The sequence below is a fragment of the Ailuropoda melanoleuca genome, chromosome 12, assembly GCF_002007445.2.
Source record: "Ailuropoda melanoleuca isolate Jingjing chromosome 12, ASM200744v2, whole genome shotgun sequence".
Lineage (NCBI taxonomy): Eukaryota > Metazoa > Chordata > Mammalia > Carnivora > Ursidae > Ailuropoda > Ailuropoda melanoleuca.
The window spans coordinates 42,216,785-42,233,725 of record NC_048229.1 but is presented as its reverse complement, the minus strand read 5'-3'; the positions used below and the strand labels follow the sequence as shown (position 1 = coordinate 42,233,725).

General features: G+C 46.7%; 1 protein-coding gene across 1 annotated transcript in view; it reads left to right on the top strand.

Annotated features, from left to right (window-relative positions):
* The window catches only part of TDRD12 (tudor domain containing 12), a 68,544-nt gene that overhangs the window by 6,752 nt on the left and 44,851 nt on the right, over positions 1–16,941 (top strand). Inside the window, exons 2-8 of the mRNA XM_034672543.1 lie at positions 2,654–2,812; positions 5,010–5,146; positions 6,655–6,774; positions 9,413–9,468; positions 10,709–10,794; positions 14,455–14,644; positions 15,218–15,310. Of these exons, the coding sequence (XP_034528434.1) occupies positions 2,654–2,812; positions 5,010–5,146; positions 6,655–6,774; positions 9,413–9,468; positions 10,709–10,794; positions 14,455–14,644; positions 15,218–15,310 (841 nt within the window). The remainder of the gene's footprint in view (positions 1–2,653; positions 2,813–5,009; positions 5,147–6,654; positions 6,775–9,412; positions 9,469–10,708; positions 10,795–14,454; positions 14,645–15,217; positions 15,311–16,941) is intronic.

Here is a 16,941-nt window from a genome sequence, read left to right as displayed (position 1 = left end):
AAATTATCTTCTTTAGTAAACACACGAGCTCAGTACAACTATCTTGGCTTTAAGTTGTTCAGCGTATTTCTAACAGCTGCTTTGACGTCCTTGCCGTTACATGTCAACCCCTGAGTGATCTTGGGTTCACTTCTACTGACTGCTTTTGTCCTTGGCCACACATCCCATTTTCATCCCCACACAGCTAGTAACTGCTACGTGGGATATTGCAGCGATGGTGAAGGGTGTGGGCCAACGCTTCAGTCCCTCGCGGCGCACACCGTCTGGGAGGCTTGGTTCGTCCTTTCTGAGCCCCTGTTTGCTCTTGCTAGAGCATACTGCGTCTGTCCAGGAGTGCGGTCTGGAGTTCCCAGGCGGGGCACCGCAGGGGTTTCCGCGGAGAGCCTTCGGGGCATACTGAGCGTACTCTTGAATTTGGCCGGACTACCGCTGCAGACTTTCCCAGTGACGGGTGCCAAAGACAGACAAAGGCAGATGCTCGTTAGAGCATTTGCTGCCGGCAGTAGGGGCAGGAGCTGGGGAAGGGCAGAGGGGGCCGAGTATTTTGAGGGAAGATGGAGGAAGAGGAGGGGAGGGGCTCCAGGCATCCACGGACCAAGGGCTGGTCAGTGCCCACTAGCCGAGAAGAAGGTTCCAGGTGGCAGCCATGGCTTTCAGGCCCTCGAGACGTACTCCTGAGTAGCGGGAGATATAGACACACCTCAGAGGGACGGGGAGGACTGGCACCTGTCCGCCCTTTAGAGGAAATGCTCACAGAAAGGCAGGTCAAGGGTCTCTGTCCAAAGCCAGCTAGAATTCTACAGACCATAGGTTGTCCTGGCAGCCTTGAGCTTCCCCAGGCAGGAAGTTGGGGGGCGAGCGTCATCCCCGGGACTGGGCCTCTTGATGCAGAGGTTTGGGGAGGTGCCATGGCACGAGTTTGCCGTTCTCACGGGCAGCAGCTAAAACTGTGGTGTTTCTGTCTGCCTTCTCCTGGTTACTCTGCTCTGGACCGCTGGGCTCTCACTGTGCCATGCAGGCTGGCAGGGACTTGGCTCTCGCCACTGCGGCTCTTTCAGGATTTCTCCTGTCAACGTACAGTTACTCTCGTAGCCCAAAGCTCCCTTCTCTGGTTCCTCAGGCCACAGACACTGCGGCTTTCTGCCTGGGTTGCAGCCCGTCCTCCTGGACTGGAAAAGCTGTAAGGAAGCATGGATCTCACCCAAGACCAGTCCGTGCAGCTTCTGTTCTCTTCAGTGCCTTCATATTTATTTTATATTTTTTCCTGGACTGATGATTGTTACTTGCAGGTGGGATTAGTCCATGTAAACGACTCTGCTACACCTGGCACCAGAATGGCCCACTGTTCTTTTTTTCCAACTATTTACTATAAAAATCGTCAAATATTTAGAAAAATAGAGTACTCCCATGAGCACCTGTTCCCCGGCCACCTGGTACCTAGGATCCGAAATCTTGGGATGTCATTGGTTTTAGGTCCTTTCAGTAGGCAGAGTTAAGAAAGAAATACACTTGGAAGGTCATGAGTTCCTATTGATATTTTCAAGTCAAATTTAACCTTTTATTGTACATCTATTGTACATCTATTGTACTCTCTAACAATGAAAATCTTGATTTCCAGTGACACTGGTATATAACAAGATACATTCACAGAAGTCTGACTTTTGTCACCGAAAGTCAGGGGCTTTTTTTCCTGGCTTCCTATAGGTAATAAATTGTATTTGCTTTGGTTTATCTGCTGTCATTTCTTATTTTAAATATGAACAGAATATACATGTATTCATATTTCCTTCTCTTTTTTACAAAAGACATAGCATATTGCAAACATGGACACTTGCTTTTTTTTTTTTTTTTAAAGATTTTATTTATTTATTCGACAGAGATAGACAGCCAGCGAGAGAGGGAACACAAGCAGGGGGAAGTGGGAGAGGAAGAAGCAGGCTCATAGCGGAGGAGCCTGATGTGGGGCTTGATCTCATAACACTGGGATCACGCCCTGAGCTGAAGGCAGATGCTTAACCGCTGTGCCACCCAGGCGCCCCCATGGACACTTGCTTTTGTATTTTATTATGAATATTTTAAAAATACAGGAGATGAGGCGCCTGGGTGGCTCAGTTGGTTAAGTGTCTGCCTTCGGCTCAGGTCACGATCCCAAGGTCCTGGGATGGAGACCCATGTCGGGCTCCCTGCTCAGCAGGGAGTTTGCTTCTCCCTCTCCTTTTGTCCCCCTGCTCATGTTCTATCTCTCCCTCTTTCTATCTCAAATAAATAAAGTCTTTAAAATAATACAGGAGATGAAGGACATTGATCCCTGCTTTTTGCATCATAGCACGTAATTAAAAATTACTGGTGTATTATTGGTTATGTGGCTTTTCAAATTTTTTACATGTTTTACAGTTTTATCCTTGCATCTTTTACCTTTTATCCAGCTTAATTGAAATATAATTAGCATACAACATTGTATAAGTTTAAGGTGTACAGTGTGATGATCTGATCTAAATTGACCGTCTTTTTTACCTTTGGTCTGACCTTTTATCATCTAGAATTTGTTAGATCACTTAAACCACTAAGTTATCATGCCTCTAAAGTTTATTATTTTATGGTCCTGTTTTTTAAACCATGCATTGTTTTGTCTGTCTTTTAAAATTTTTTACAGATTGAAGATCCAGGATGCTTCTGGGTTATTATAAATGGATGTAGTCCCTTTTTAGATCATGAAGTTGATTATCAAAAACTAAATAGGGCCATGAATGACTTCTATAATAGCATGTGTCAAGATGTAGAAATAAAACCGTTAATGTTGGAAGAAGGGCAGGTATGTATCTAAGTGCGCTGTAAGGACTGTGTCTTGAAATACTACTTAAAATGTACACATTTTGGCGACAAAAGCTTTTAGAGTATTTTAATTGTTCCTAAACGTTGCCTTGTGTTAGGTTCTTTGAGCTGCACGAGATTCGGGCTGGTGTTGGAAAGCAGAGGTTGTAGAAGATTCATGTGGGGCAGGGGGACGTGGGGTGTCATCCAGATTCAAGCATCGGGCCGTCCTCCTGGGGCTGGGAACCGGAGGGCTATTCTAGATCTGTCACGGGTGTGGGAGAGAGGCGGCCTGGGGGTTTTCAGTCTAGGGCCAGTGCCTCCCTTTTGCTGCTCATGACTTTGGCCAGCTCACGCTTGTTTATTTTCCTTACCTCACATCACAGCCCCTTCTTCCTTTCTTGCCTCCTTTGCTCCCGGGCCCATTGTCTGATTCTCTCTGCAGGTCAGTCACTTTTCAAAAGAGTTTGAATTTTTCTACTGGGAAAGGTTTATAAACTATGAAAAGCATTAGAAATAACTTGAATTCCTTCCCCCTTTCAAAAAAAATCTTCTTTAGCTATATTTATTATTTTTTCCCATACCATTGACTTGTTGAAGAGAGGAAACCTAGTTAATTGTCCTTTTAAAACAGTCCACAATTTTGGATAGTGTGAGTGCCTCCTTGTGGTGGTGCTGAACTTTCCTCGTCTCTCCACTTCGATTTTATGTGGACCGGTAGTTAAAGATAAAGCTTTAATTAGATTCAGGGTCACGTTTTTGCCCCCTCGGAGTGATTGGGCTGTGAGCTGCTGCTTGCATTGAATTGGGAGGTACGGGCACTGTTGGCAAAGCCCAGCGGATTCGGAAGGCGACACCTGAGCCCTGCCTGGAGGTGGTGCCCGTCAGCTTTTCCTGCAGTGGAGGCACCATCCCGTGACCAGCACGGCCTGAAGCAGCCCTTCTGTTTAACTTTTCACATTCCTTCTGCGATCTTGAGGTGGACTTCGTCTGCAGAGAACTATTCACCTGCAGTCGATGCTGGAAAGGTAGACGCGTTGCTTGATTCTTTCTCTTACCAGCGTTCGTGCCCAGCTGTGTACGCGGGCATCCAGAGGTCTGTGCTGTTTTTCTCTCCCCCTCTTCATTTTTAAAGTACTGTATTGAACTCACGGCTTTTAATATATTCATCAGCTGTAATCCTTGTTCTTGAGGCTTAAATTGCCCCACTCTGGGTTGGTGGAAGCCCTGTAAGCCACCAGTTCAAAGCCAGGTGGCCGCGTGAACGATCACCTGTTCACACCATTCCTACAAATTACTTTGATTTCAGTGCTAAACAGAAATACCCTCCATCTTTGGCAAGATTTCTCTCAAGTTATTTGACTTTGGAGTTATGGAGGCTCCCAAGAGCCCCTCCCTGGCAAAGTGGCTGCTCCATAACATCCGGCTTCAGTTCTGGAATGTGGCAATCTCCCCATCGGCTGGCTTCTTCCCCGTGGGATGCAGCTCTCTCCCCACAGGGCCTTATAAGAGCCTGTGGTCGGCGTCTGGTTTGCCCGTCTGAGTTGAAGTCGAGTCTGCTCTGGCCTGGCAGTCCCGTGGGATGGTCAGGACAACAGGCGGCTATCACTCCTGCCGGATAGTTTCCCTAAAATGGGGCTGCAGGCACGCATTGATTTCTTGAGTCATTCAGCACGTGGTCGTTGAAGGCTTCGTGCATGGCAAGCACTGTTGTAGGTGCTGGGCACGTGGTGGTACAGAAGACAGACAGTCATGTCGTCCTGGAGGCAACTGTCAGTTGTGACAGGTAGTACACAGTAGTAAACAAACGTTAGAGAGCAGTAACAGCCCCCTGGAGTGGAATGGGGAAGGTGAGCCTGGGGGGGAGATTTTTCAGGGGTCTGGCAACGTGCTTGACAGTATATTTCTAAGCTTTGTTTTCTGACTTAAGAAGGCAAAGCAATGGATTTTCTTTATTTTACTTTCAAAAGTCTGTCCTGAGTTAAGGAGTTGGCGTGACTGAAGTAAGAGAAGCCTGAAGTTAGACTCTGGTGCCCAGTGCTCTGTTTACCGCCCAGCAGGGGTGAGCGTGGGCAGCCCCAGCCTCCTCCCTGCCTTTTCTCTTCCGGAAGGTGGAATGTGGGCTAAGATGGTTTGGGGGTGCCTTTGCGTTCTCTCCTGTGACTGGGGGTTTTAACACCGAGGTTTTTATTTTGTAGGTCTGTGTGGTGTATTGTCAGGAACTGAAGTGTTGGTGCAGGGCTGTTATTAAGTCCATTGTGTCTTCGGCAGACCATTACCTGGCAGAATGTTTCCTTGTGGATTTTGCCAAGTACATCCCAGTGAAATCGAAAAAGTACGTATGTGTTTATTTTGCCTTTGCTCTTTAGGGAGACGAATATAAGATGTAAAGGAGAGGGTCAGTTTTCACAGCGAGAAGATAGAGGTCATAGAACTGGAATGTTCTTAGCTTCCTGTGGGGACAACTTGCAGATTCTGGTTCTACACGCAGTCAGTGTTGGGGGCTGGTGGTCTCAGTGAGGATCTGGGGCCACTGGGCCCTCCTTCCACCTTCCTTCCTGTAAAGGGCAGGTGCTCACCGGGCCTCCCCTCTGGTATGTTCCTGTGATGCGGTGGGTCCTTCCGGAGGCTGGGCTGTAGGAAAGATTTCACCTGGAGGCGGAAAGTCGCCTGGTCCCCACAGAAGGGGTGTGGGGTCAGGTATTGGGGAGCAGAACACCTGTTCAAGTACTCCTGGTCGTTTTTCTTAGCAGAGTGAGGGCGTGACCCACAGTCACATAAGACAGGGAGGAAGGGGCCCTCATTATCTCCAGGACCACCCACTAACAGTCATTAGAAAACACTAGCAACATGTCAGCTTTTGTGTTTGTGGTAATTTTTCATAGTTTCCCGTGCCAGAGTAAGAGGATATCAGTTTAATAATTAACGTGAGGACCCTTCTTCCAAAAGAGTATTCTTAAAACAAGAGTAAAGAATTTCATGGCAGAAGGACTTCTCAGACATTGGGAGTTTGCAAATACTTAAGAAAAACAGTAGATGCCCTCTGGCTTGTGATTCTGCACCTTTATAACCACAAGTGTTATCAAAGTAAATGTTGTGTTTAATTGTTTGGGGAGATCTTTAGTATTTGGAGTTTGGGGCAAGAGAAGCCCATGATCAAATAGTGTAGGGGGAGGCTTTGACAGACAGTTAGAATGGGCACCTTTTTCTAGACTGTCGAGATGAGGTGGCGAGGCTGCCCATGCAGGGCTTCCAGAACGGCTTCTGTGGAAACGGTACGAGCAGGTGGTCTGTCATTGGCCGGAAGAATGGAAATAAGGTGCCGAGCAACAGATTTATCAAATCTCAGCCCCTCTTTTTGTGCAGAATTGATAAATACTAACTATAAAAACATCTGCTCAAAAACCACAACAAACATCTGCTCGTTTACAGAAACTGTAATTCGGGTTGTGTATTAAGATTGAAGTTTGAAAATCTTAAGTAGAATTGACTTCACAGGATTGTCCATTATTTCCTAGTGTTTCCTTGTCTGAGGAGCCTTTGTTAGAAGCTGATTTTTCTAATTCTTCCACCTCCACACCATGCAGTTTTAACACCAAAGATACTCTGAATATCTGTGTAGGTACTGTTCATATATCTTCTGCTTTTATACCTAAGACAAGTAAGATTCCGTTCCCTCCCCCGCCCTTCCAGCAGCTGGGGGCTGGATTAGAAACAAAGAATTGGCTTGGGTGTGTTTTAGGGATGTCAATTGCAGGGCGAACGCTAAGGAAATCTTTTCTATACAAGTTTTGTTGTTTTTTTTTTTTTTTGTAACGGAACTATTTCTGTTTCACTGTGAAGCATCCGAGTTGCAGTGGAAACTTTTATGCAGCTTCCCTACCGAGCGAAAAAATTCAGGCTGTACTGCACGAAGCCTGTTACATTACACATTGGCTTCTGTGAAGACAGCACTAAGATCGTGTAAGTACCGCTGGTGACCGATGCTGAAGCGTGGGTAAAAGTCTGGAACCGAGTGTGCGAGGTTCATGTGGAATGTGTTCCCCTCGTGAGCCGCTGAGTGATTCCAGAGGCCTCTTTGTTCTTAAGGAGACGTCTTCTGAGTTGGTGTGCATTGCACCTGGCCGTGAGCGGAGCTCCCTGGGCAGCCCCCCTTTCAGACGTTGCAGTGGAAGGGCTTAGAGGGGCCCCTGAGCTCTATGCTCTGGAATGACTTTTAATTTGCAAAAAGTAATAAATTACCTGTAAAGAGAAAGGCTGGTACACAGGATCATGGAGCATTAAAAAAAAAAAAAGTCCATCGCCTTTTTCTCCTGCCCTGCACCCCCCCCCCGAACTGTTCAGGCTTGGAACTTGAAGACCTCATTCAGTGTTTTATATGCATTCATTTGTGTGGAGGCTTTCATGAAAATTAGAACCTCCTGCCTTGTTTGCAGATTTAACTCAAGAGTGCGCTGAAGCTCTTGTTGGTACCTGCACCGCCTTCTCCTGTTATCTTTCTGGGTGAACCTAACTGGCTACTTGTTGTACGTAACCGTTCCTCTCTTGAGAGCCAGCTAGGTTGTTGGCAGACCACTGTGCACTGCACATTCCCATAAGAATATGGATAAATCCAAATAAAACATGGGTGTGAAGATGTGGGTGCCCATAAGCACACAACACCCCTCCCCTCTCTATGCCGTTTTTCTGGTCTTGGGCCACATCGTCCGTGTTTGTGCAGGACTCACCAGGGTCCCCGCCCTGGGCACTGCTGTGGCAGGGATATGGCTGCGCTCTACACTGTCTGGACTGAGTGCTACTTGAGTTCCTGGCCCACCCCTCCCCCCGGTACCCCCACCCCCTGGACCCTGGCATTACCGGAAGAAACACTGTGGGCACAGCACAGTTCCAGCTTAACGTGCATGTCCTGGTGACGTTGCATTTTGTTCCCTGAACTTGGAAAGCACCCCTCTTGTGGATGCTTTCGCAGGATCTACGGAGACCCTCCATTCCCACTCCCTGCATCCCCCAGCACCTGTCCTTCACCCTGTGGCTGGCCCCAGAAGCTCAGTAGTGGACGCTGAGTCTGCTTGTCCCTGCTGACGCCAGTGTGCCCCGCCAGGCTCCCCGTGGTCCCCCCACACCACCTCTGCCCTCAGAGACTCTGGGAAAGTGGGTCCCCCGCACAGCAGCACTCCTGCCTCCTACCTGTCCCTCATCTAGAGCAGCCAGCTACTCACCCCCAGGACTGGCTCTGGTGCCAGTCTGTCCACGCCCAGCTGTCCCTCATAGGCCCCTCGTCCTCGCCCCCTCTGTGTGACCACTTTCCCCAGCCGTGGACGTACCCTCCATGCAGACACATGTCCCTTTGTGTGGGCAGTTCATCCAGAATGTCTGTCTCAATATGTGTTTATAGATTTGGTCGAATGGCCCTCCAAAAGGACTAGCGACGTGTACTTGCATCGCGGGGGTACAGAGGGGGCTGCTTTTCCACACAACTTTGACTGTCGTCAAGCTTTATCATTTTTGCTTGTTTGCTGTATGAAAATGGTATTTTGTTTTCGTTTGTATTTTTCTAATTTGTAAAGTTGGGTATTTTTTCATGTGGTTATTTGTGTGTGCGTGTGAGAGAGAGACAGACAGACAGGCACACACACGGACTGAATGATTGGTTTACCAGTGAATAGCTTAGATTGATTATTCTCTTGGTCCATTTTCTTATTAGAAATCTACTTCATTTTTTTTTAACTTACTAGGTAATTTTGTGTGTGTGTAGCAAGGGTTTAAAACCACTAACTTCATTTTTTTTTTTACTTCCTTTTAGGAATGCTTTGTGATTTTCTTGAAGTAATGTGTGTAATATCTTTTTTAGTAAAGTAAAATAATACCTTCACCTTGGCGTGGGGCTAGGTGCTTTATGTCCATTACCTCATTTGATCCTTAAAACAGCCCTTGGAGGATGATGGTGGCATCAAACCATCATTGATTTGGGCAATCAAACCAGCAGAGAAGCCTAAAACATAGCACTCTCCCCTTATGTATTTTTATTCCTTGCTTTGAAATACTGGTTTCTCTTCATCTTCTACTGCCTACAGCTCTTCTTACGACTTCCTTTTCAGAGCACAGGAAAGGGCAAGATGATAGAACGTGGGAGACAGAGGACAGGTGTCGGCAGGGTGTGGATGCCGTGAGAGACTGGCTGGTGGCTCTCCCCTGGCCTCTGTCTCCGTGTTGGTCTCACCAGCACATTTGGAGCCCTCGCTCTGTGCCAGCCTGTGCTGGACGCTGCGTGCGCAGCATCCCCACTCCAGGGGGCTTGTGTTCTGGCTGGAGAGACAGATAGGTCCCAGGTCACTGGTGCTGGGACAGACGATGCCCTGAGGGCAGGCACAGGCCGCTCAGGAAGCCCCAGGATGGGCCCGTTCTCCGTGAGTCTCTGCACTGGGTGCAGGTGGCAGTGGTGAGAGGAGCCCCTTGCAGGGTGCGGCTAGGGTCGTCACCCCCAAAGCAGAGCCAGGCATCATATGTTCAACACGTAATGTCAGAAACATCCAGCATATGGCTTACAAAGTGATGTTGGTGTCCTACCTTCAGATTTTTATTCATCTGTTTACTGTTCCAGACCTGCCAGGAAGTGGGACAGCGCAGCTATTCAGTACTTCCAGAACATCCTAAAAGGTAAGGCAGGTGCATCACCATTGCAGCCTGCTTTGAACTGACACCCAGGCTGGTTTATTTTTCCATTGACGAGGGGGTTTGAGATGCACACGTTCAGCTGTTTGCCCCTCCTCATGGGTTCATCTGGTACCTGGGACTCCTTCCACCCCGTGGTATGGCGCCCCTGTGCTCCTGAAGGTTTGGGGGTGGATGTGGACATCAGTAATTGAGAGTTAAAATGAGAAAGGGGCTGTTTGAGTGAGGGGCCCTTCATTTGTGTGGGTTGCGCTCTGCAAAATATATGTACATGCATTTCATGAAGCAACAGGTGATGCAAAGCTGAACTTTGCTCGTGGATACTGATTGTTTGTGACCATTTTTGCTGATTTCAGAGGTGTAGTCTGTCTCAGAGCAGCTGTCCGGCGTGCTCTCTTTATTTTCTATTGTTGGTGGTGAAGTACAGCCTCATGGGCCGTCTGTCCTGACCCCTGGCCGGCAGGAGCCAAGTCCCTGTGCCCATCGCCCGGGGTTGCTCTGAGAAGTGGGTGTGAAATGCCTGGGGTGCTGGCCCCTCTCCTGCGCTGGCCCCCATCTGGCCAGAGGAATAGCCAGGGGGGACTGTCCGGGGGGACAGGGAGGTTGGGAGGGCCTGTGGCTTTGGAGTCTGGGCCCTTGCGAGCCCCTGGGGGCACACTGGAGATGCAGGTGTGGGGGAAGCGGAGCGCCTGGGACGGCATCCTGCCCCTCCCCGTGGCTTCCCTGCAGCCTTCTCTGAGCCCGGCCTCCTCCCCTGTACACCACAGTGATGGTTGTGAAGTGAAAAACGTGTGTGAAGGACTGAGCATGATGCCTGAAGGTGCCCGGGCCTGGAGCTGCTGTTTGGGTGCTTGGGTCTGAGTTGCTGAGAGCTCTGACTTATGGGGTGTTGGCAGGGTGGAATGGACTCAGATGAAAGACTGGGTGGGAAGTGGATTTGGGAACTGTGTGAAGGGAAGAGGGCCAAGAACTGCTCGAGGAGGTGTTTGCAGGGGGCAGGGGGCAGCAGCTGTGGATGGGGATGGCGAGTACGTGGGTGACCCCACGCCAGGAGAGTCTTCATCTCCACTCACCTCCCACAGACGACTTCTGCTCCAAGCTCCCGCCGCCCGGAGGAAGCCGGTAGATATGGTGACTCTGGGTGACCCTAAGTGGTTAGTACAGATTAATAGGTGGAATTGTTTCAATATCAGCTGGTTTATTTCTTCTCATTTCTGTTATTTAGCGGCCACGCAGGTGGAAGCCAAATTATGTGCTGTGGAAGAAGATACTTTTGAGGTCTACCTTTATGCAACTATAAAAAATGAAAAAGTGAGTGAAATATTTGTATTTTAAGGGGTTCAGAGGGGAGGGGGGTGGGGGAATGGGATAGGCTGGTGATGGGTAGTAAGGAGGGCACGTATTGCATGGTGCGCTGGGTGTTATATGCATCTGATGAATCATCGAACTTTACATCAAAAACCAGGGATGTACTGTATGGTGACTAACGTAATATAATAAAAAATATTATTATAATAAAAAAATGTTTTATCCTTATTTAAATTTTTTATTTTGACAAAATGGAGCAAACTCCAAGGAAAAGAATGTCATTCACACGGCATGGACATTTTTCGTTTTTGTTTTTGTTTTTTTTGGAGAGGGGGCAGGGGAGCGGTGAGGGAGAGAATCTCAAGCAGGCTCCATGCTCAGTGTGGAGCCCAATGCGGGGCTTGCTCTCACGACCCTGAGATCATGATGTGAAACCAAGATTTAGACGCTTAATGGACCGCGTCACCCAGGCGCCCCAGGCCTTCTACATTTTTAATTGGAATTCTATAAAGAAGAACTGGCCCTTCTCCCCCATTTATTAAGTGGTTCAGTAATTTATCTTAGTGCCGGCTCTTGGCTCTTTGTTTTACTCTAGGGGATAGAGTCCACTACTGTCATTATTTTCCTGTTCGGATTGTTGCAGATTTGGCCATTAGCAACTCCTTCAAAGTGGCTTACGTGTCCTTTCACTGTGCCCCATCATTGTTGGAAACTTTCTATTTTTGGTGCCACGAGATGCTCTAGGCTAATTTTGTCTTTCTCCAGCCCAGCCTGAGACTCAACCAGTTCTCAAAGAAGAGCTCTATTCAGATAGACTGGGCACGAGATGTGCTCGCTGCTGCTGGGGTGTCGGTGGTGGTAGCCCCTCTCTGCAGACAGTTAGGAAGTACGTTTGTGGGTGCTAATCCACGCACACATGGATTGATGCCTGGATCTGTCTGCACATGTGTGTGTCTGTCCGTACGTGCATCTGTTTGTGCACGTATCTGTCTGTCTGTACGTGTATTAAGAGCTCTGGTACGGGGGTGCCTGGGTGGCTAAGCGTCTGACTCTTGATTTCGGCTCAGGGAGATTGAGCCCTGTGTCGTCCCTGCATGCTGGGCACGTCGCCTGCCTAAGATTCTCTCTCTCCCTCTCTCTCTGCTCTTCCCCTGCTCATGTATGTGTGCACTCGTTCTCCTCCCTCTCTCTCTCTTAAAAAAAGAGCTCTGGGGGCGCCTGGGTGGCACAGCGGTTAAGCGTCTGCCTTCGGCTCAGGGCGTGATCCCGGCGTTCCGGGATCGAGCCCCACGTCAGGCTCCTCTGCTGAGAGCCTGCTTCTTCCTCTCCCACTCCCCCTGCTTGTGTTCCCTCTCTCACTGACTGTCTCTATCTCTGTCAAATAAATCAATAAAATCTTTAAAAAAAAAAAAAAATGGTAAAAAGAGCTCTGGTACCTCTCATTCCAGTCCAGTTTCACAGGGTTCGCTGTGGCCCTCCCCAGTCCTTATCTTGACACCTGTTTCCAACAGTGAGAAACCTGCTCTTGTTAGTTACATTATACTTAATTTGATTAATCCTAATATTCACGTAAAGTAATTCCAGAATTGCTAACCCACAGTCCTGTGCAGAGTTTGTCTAAAGGCAAACAGCGTGCAGCCAAAACACCGTATTACGTCTGAAGTTACTCAGGTTAGTTCTTTTCTTCCCCCCTCTTCATTGTGATGATGTTATTCATTTGCATTAAGGTTCATTTATTACTCTTTGTGGTGCATTTTTGGTTTTAACAGTTTGGTAAAAATAACAAAATGCTGGCCTTTGGACCGGTCTGGTGAATCCTCTTTCAACTTCTCTACTGACCTGGTTCTTTCTTCTTGCTTTTCAAGGGGGTCTCTTTCCCTCTGTGGCCGTCCATCACAGTGGGGGAGTGCAGAGGGTGTGCTTCTTAGCAGAGAGAACTTAGAGCAGATGCGTGAGGTCATCGTCGCCAGAAAAACAGGGCCCAGCTTCCTTTTCCAGCTCCCTAAGGAAGCACAAGGGTGTCCCAGGGTTTTCTCTTTTGGGCCCGGCTTCTTTCACTCAACAAAATTATTTGAGCATATATCCACGTTGTCCCTTTTATTGTCAAATACTCTTCTCTTGCCCGGATATATTACAGTGGATTTACCTGTTCACGTCTTTTGGACTTTTGCGTTGTGGCCAGTTTGGGGCTGTTATAAATAAAGCAGCTATGAATATTCACGTACAGTCTTCCTGTGAACCCATGCATTCATTTCTCTTGGATGAGTACCTGGGAGTGAAATTTCTGGATGGGATCGTAGGTAGTAAGAGTTACCAGATGGTTTACAAAGGGGTTAACTGTTGTACGATCCCATCAGCAGTGGACAGGTGCTTGGATGGCCACTTTGGTGGGCGTGTAGTGGTATCTTATCACGGCTTAATTTTGCATTTCCCTGATGACTTATGACGATGAGTGTCTCTTCATATGCTGTTTGCAATCCATATATCTTCTTTGATGAAGTGTGCATTCAGATCTTTGGCGCATTTTTCGGATAGCTTTTTAAATTGAAGCAGTTGACACACGATGTTTCAGGTAGACAGCAGGGTGATTGGACGAGTCTCTACTGTGCTCACCACACACCATTACGATACCATCGACTCTGTTTCCGATGAACCTTTTATTCCTGTGGCTTACTCGTTCCGTGCTGGAGGCCTGTATCGCCCTCTCCCCTTCACCCTTTTTGCACATTCCCCTCCCCACTGGCCTCCGTCAGTCCTTTGTATTTATGGGTCTGTTTGTGCTGTTTGTTTGTTTCTTCATTTGTTTTTTTACCTTCCACATGTAAGTAAAATCATATGGTGTTTGTCTTTCTCTTATTTCATTTAGCATAATACTCTCTAGGTCCACTCATGTTGCAAATGGAAGAATCTCATCTCTCTGTGGCTGAGTAATATTCCATTGTATTTTGCCCATTTTTTTAAAAAAATTTATTATGTTATTCACCATACAGTACATCCTTAGTTTTTGATATACTGTTCCATGATTCATTGTTTGTGCATAACACCCAGTGCTCCATGCAATACGTGCCCTCCTTAATACCCATCACTGGCTAGCCCATTCCCCTACTCCCCTCCCCTCTGAAGCCCTCAGTTTGTGCCCATTTTTTAATTGGGTTGTTTGTCATCTTTTTATTGTATTTTGAGAGTTCTTTATATATTCTGGATTTGTGTCTGTGCAGATGTAAGATTTAATAATATTTTCTCCCTCTCTGTGGAGTGCCCTTCATCTCTTAGTGTCTTTTGAAGAGCAGAAATTTTAAAATTTTGATATAGTCTAAAATTTAGATTTTTAATTTTTATCAGCTTTTCTTTTTATGATTTGCATTTTGTCTTTGTCATCCCCCCAGATCTTTGCCCAGTAAAGTCATGTTAGCTCCCTGATGCTTTGTTCAGGAAGATTGTGCTTACATTTTATACAGATCCTCATTGTTTTTCTTACGAGGACGGTTGGCCAAAAGTATCTAGTCCACCATTACCAGAGCAGAAGTCAAGAAATGAGTTTCTGTCAAACTGTGTTCTATAAAATAATTTCTTCTGAAGGTTGAAATTTGGGGTGAAGTTTGGGATATTTTCTGAATAGTCACTTGACACTGTCTTATTCATGAAATGTTGAAAATTGTACAGGTCTGTGTTAATGATGATCTGGTTGCGAAGAACTTCGCTCGTTACGTATCACCCAAGGAGAATAAAAACGTTCATTCTGTAGAGAAATCACAATTGAGTGTAAAGTCAGCATCCTTTTCCAGTAAACTCAATCCAGCACTTACTCTTTGGCCAATGTTTTTGCAAGGAAAAGATCCTCAAGGAATGGAAAGTGAGTGGATTCTTATCGATACATGTTTCTTTTAAATGGTCTTATTTAGAGGACTCTTACTGTGCTAATATAAGTTGTACAAACTTTTCCCCATATGGAGGCAGAGACTTGGAGTATTAAAATATTAAGATTTAATATTTTAATTTTGATCCTAGTGAGTTTGTGACAGGTTTTGCCAAGCCCTAAGCTGCTACAGTTTTTTATGAGACAAGGAAAAAACTGTTCTCAATATCTTATTAACATGCAGTTACATTTTCAAAAGTCTGTAAGTTTGTAATTAGAAGATGTTACCAAAACAAGGTCAAATATTTACCATTTTAGACTTTTAAAAATAGAGCTATTTATTAGTAGGGAAATACGAGATGAGACCATCATGGACGGTGTAAACAATTTTAGGTGTTTCTCTCTAAATTCAGTTTTCCTTAACTCGTTCACGCTGCTTTCCTGCCCCGAGATAGGTCTCCCATGACCTTCTGGCAGAAGCAGGAGCTGAAGTAATGTGCCATTGAGTTTTGCATTTGTCGTTTGGGTTTTATTTCATGCTTTAATCCTGAACTGTGTTCTTTCCGTCAGATTCACGTGGGTTCACTTTTCTGGCTCAGTCCCTCCAGCATCTGTGGCCCAAGGGTGTTGTTGGTGACCTTGGGCCAAGTGCTGTGATCCTGGGTAAGTTTACTTGCTTACCTTATTTCATAGGCAGCATCACAGAACACTTTCAGCTGTCTGGAGATTGTAAGGGTTGTTTGGAAGGGCTGTGGTAATTCTGTTTCTCTTCATCTCATGGAACCAATTCATGATGCAAATGCTGACAGATAATTTGGCCTTGCTGCAGTCCTTACTCACGGAATTTTTTTTTTAAAGATTTGTTTATGTATTAGAGTGTGCGCACGGCAGAGCATGAGCCGGCCGGGGCGGGGGGCGGAGGGAGAGAATCCCAAGCAGACTCCCTGCTGATCGCGGAGCCCTATGCACGACCCATGAGACCATGACCTGAGCTGAAATCACGAGTTGGACGCTTAAGTGACAGAGCCCCCCAGGTGCCCCCTTACTTAGAGGATTTTTCTGTAAAGAACATACATAACAGGCGTTTGTTCAGCCCAGGCATACACTAGTGATTATTACTTGTTCTCAGAGTGTATGTATGGGTTTGTGAGTGATTTTCATTTTAAGCAGCAGAACACACAAAAGGCATTTGGGAAGGTAGAAATTCCCAGTCTTCAACTCCGTATCTCCAAGGTACATAACGGATTGGAATTGTTGGACCAGAGTGGAAACTGCCAGCCTCTTTGATTCTTGGTCACCCTCTGTGGTAACCCCTGCACCACTCCCCTCTTCTGTCGGGTGCATGTACGTGAGTATTTCACGCATGTGCATCATAAACCTCAACTAAGTTAAAGCTTTCGCCAGCGACATCACCCCCTACAGTTAGCATTATGTTTAATTACTTTGGTAATGTTGCTTATCATAGAAAAATACACATAATCAAAGTTGTAACAACCTGTCATCTTTAATAACTACTAAAGTGTTAGAGTATGCTTTCCAGAGATTTCCAGGTTTGAGGGTTGCGAATAATATTTTAATCTCACACAAGTTGGAGGCTGTACATACCTCCGTGTAGTGTTTTTTGGTTAACATATGGATGAACTTCTTTTTGGGGCAGATGTGTCCAGGATCACATGAGTGTAAGGACCTGAGCTCTGATGCGAGACGGATGGGATGTTGGTGTCCCTCCTCCTGAGTGATGGGGGGAGGCGCTGGTCCCATCGCAGTGACTTGATTAAATGGACCATCCACATATACAGTTGACGTAGCCCCATGCCTGCTGGCCCGTGGCCAACGTGGCACATGAGGACGCCACCCTGTGCTCTGATGTGCCTCCTGCAGGGGTCCCAGCTGAGAGTTCTTGCCGAAACGTGCCCCTGTTACTGATGGAAGAAATGCGAATGGAAATAAAAGTACATGCCTGCTTCTACTGGAGCTGGAAAAATACCAGGCATTTTATGTTGCGTTTAATCAGTGCCCAGCTTTCCATCGCAAGAAATGTGTCCATCACATGTCTTCGTTTTGTTTTCAAGTGGCCCCAGGTTGCTGGGCAGTAACCATTTCCCACTTTTCCTTGTCGTGGTCAGTGTCAGGATGCACTGTGTGTGTCTTTATTTATTTATTTATTTTTTAAATGATTTTTTTTAAAAGATTTTATTTATTTATTCGACAGAGATAGAGACAGCCAGCGAGAGAGGGAACACAAGCAGGGGGGAGTGGGAGAGGAAGAAGCAGGCTCATAGCAGAGGAGCCTG